Source organism: Cyprinodon variegatus, unplaced genomic scaffold, assembly GCF_000732505.1.
Source record: "Cyprinodon variegatus isolate N-32 unplaced genomic scaffold, C_variegatus-1.0 Scaffold2227, whole genome shotgun sequence".
Classification (NCBI taxonomy): Eukaryota; Metazoa; Chordata; class Actinopteri; order Cyprinodontiformes; family Cyprinodontidae; genus Cyprinodon; species Cyprinodon variegatus.
The window spans coordinates 1-1,842 of NW_015152680.1; the positions used below are offsets into that span (position 1 = coordinate 1).

The following is a 1,842-nucleotide window of genomic DNA, read 5'->3' on the forward strand; positions in this document are numbered from 1 at the left end:
AGATATCAAAAAAGTACTCCAGAGTGTTGTTCAGCATGGGGGTGAGTAGAAAATGAAGGCTAATCATGTTTTGGGTGTACTATTCCTTTAACATCAACCTCCCTTATAAAGAGTGTCAGACAAAACAGATGTGAATCTCTTCTCACAGATTTTTTGCACCATTGTTGCTCAATAACCCTTGAAGCAAAAGGAGACATCCTGTGACACTGATTTGTTGCAATGGTTACTTGTAGGCGTCGCTGGTTTTTCTTGAATGCGCTCCGACATGAAGAAACAAAACAACAGGCCGGCCATATTGTCCCTCAGGGGGATACATGGTCACTTGTTTTTTGACAACTTTAAACCATGAAGCAAACAAAAATAAAATCTGATTCTATGGTGAAAGAAAACATTAAAAACATGCAAATATGAAACTAATTTACGCAACCATGCAGGTTCACAGTCAACAGTCTTCAATGTAGATCTATATCTGTTCATATTCAGCATCTTTCATTTCTGGCAGGAAACTAAAATTCATTTTGTCTCTTTGAAGCAGACATGTCTGTGGCGGGTTTATTTTTACACATTTCAAGGGGCTCAAAATGATGGTGTGCAAAGCCGTGTTCATGCAGTTAGTGTCTGAAATGAGCCGTTTCTTTTCTATGCTCCACATGTCACATTCCTTGTCAAGGTTTTATTGTGTGGTTTGTAGGCATGTCCGGAACAAATACACAGTATAAAAACCCCCGTTCCCAAACTAACCAGCTCCAGCACAGATGTAAAAGGCCTGATTTACAGAGGATGACTGTGGCTATAGTCAGAATGATAGAGCATTAATACAATATCTAAAACTGATAGCTTGCTTTATTTTTGCATGTTTTTTTTCCTTTTATATTAGTGATGGGAAAGCAAACCATGGACTGCAGACTGGAGGTTATGGTTCTTATTATTCTAACAACAGCCTCATCTATTGCCTGGAGCAGCAAGGACCTCAGTGAAGCATTGGTAAGAACAAATAAGACACAGATGGTGCTTAAAGGTAATGGCTTATAAATCAAAACAGCAAAACACTCAAAACTCAGTTAAGTTGACTTTTATGGGCTTTAAATGATTTTATATAATTTAAACATCAGTACAACAAGAAAGAGTGTCTCATACACACTGCAAAAACCATCTAAAAATGAGAAAAATGTCTTAAATTAAGTGTATTTACCATGAATTTGAGTAGGTAAATAAGATAATTTGCCAATGGAATGAGTATTGTTACTCTTAAAATAAGATAATTAGATAATATGCACTTGAAATAAGACAATGCAATTGTGTTTTCTCATTTTAAATGTAAATAGTCTTGATCCATTGGCAAAGTGTCTCAATTACCCCCTCAATGCAAGAAAAAAATGCCTTATTGCAAGAAAAAATCTCTTATTTAGATTTCAATTTTTTTGCAGTGCATTGCTACCTCTTCATGGCCACTGATTTGGTTTTAGTCATATTTGTGTCTTTAGTCGATGGATTGATTTGTTTGGCTGAAATTACTCTGATGGTTTAAAATAAGATCATTAAAAGACAAAGTGGTCAAAATTTTAAAAGAGGGTTTTTTTATATAGCAACATCTTACAGAGACCTGTTCAAAGCATCTTTAACTGACAGGTGAGGCAAAGAGGAATCTGCACCTCATCAAAGGTCAGCAGAGTGACCCTTGACCGGTGCAGATTCCCACAGCTCAGGTGGGAATATTGATTGAACAGACAATTAACTGAAATATAAATAAGTCAATTTTTCTTAAAATAAGTGTATTGTTCTTGAATTCATTAGATAATTGAGGCATTTTGCCAATGCAATGAGACAATTTGCAATTAAAAT

General features: G+C 35.5%; 1 protein-coding gene across 1 annotated transcript in view; it reads left to right on the forward strand.

Moving 5' to 3' along the window:
- Window positions 1–879: 879 nt before the first annotated feature.
- LOC107080695 (matrix metalloproteinase-19-like) overlaps window positions 880–1,842 on the forward strand; it is a 10,282-nt gene continuing 9,319 nt past the window's right edge. Inside the window, exon 1 of the mRNA XM_015368902.1 lies at window positions 880–984. Coding sequence (XP_015224388.1) covers window positions 880–984 — 105 coding nt within the window. The remainder of the gene's footprint in view (window positions 985–1,842) is intronic.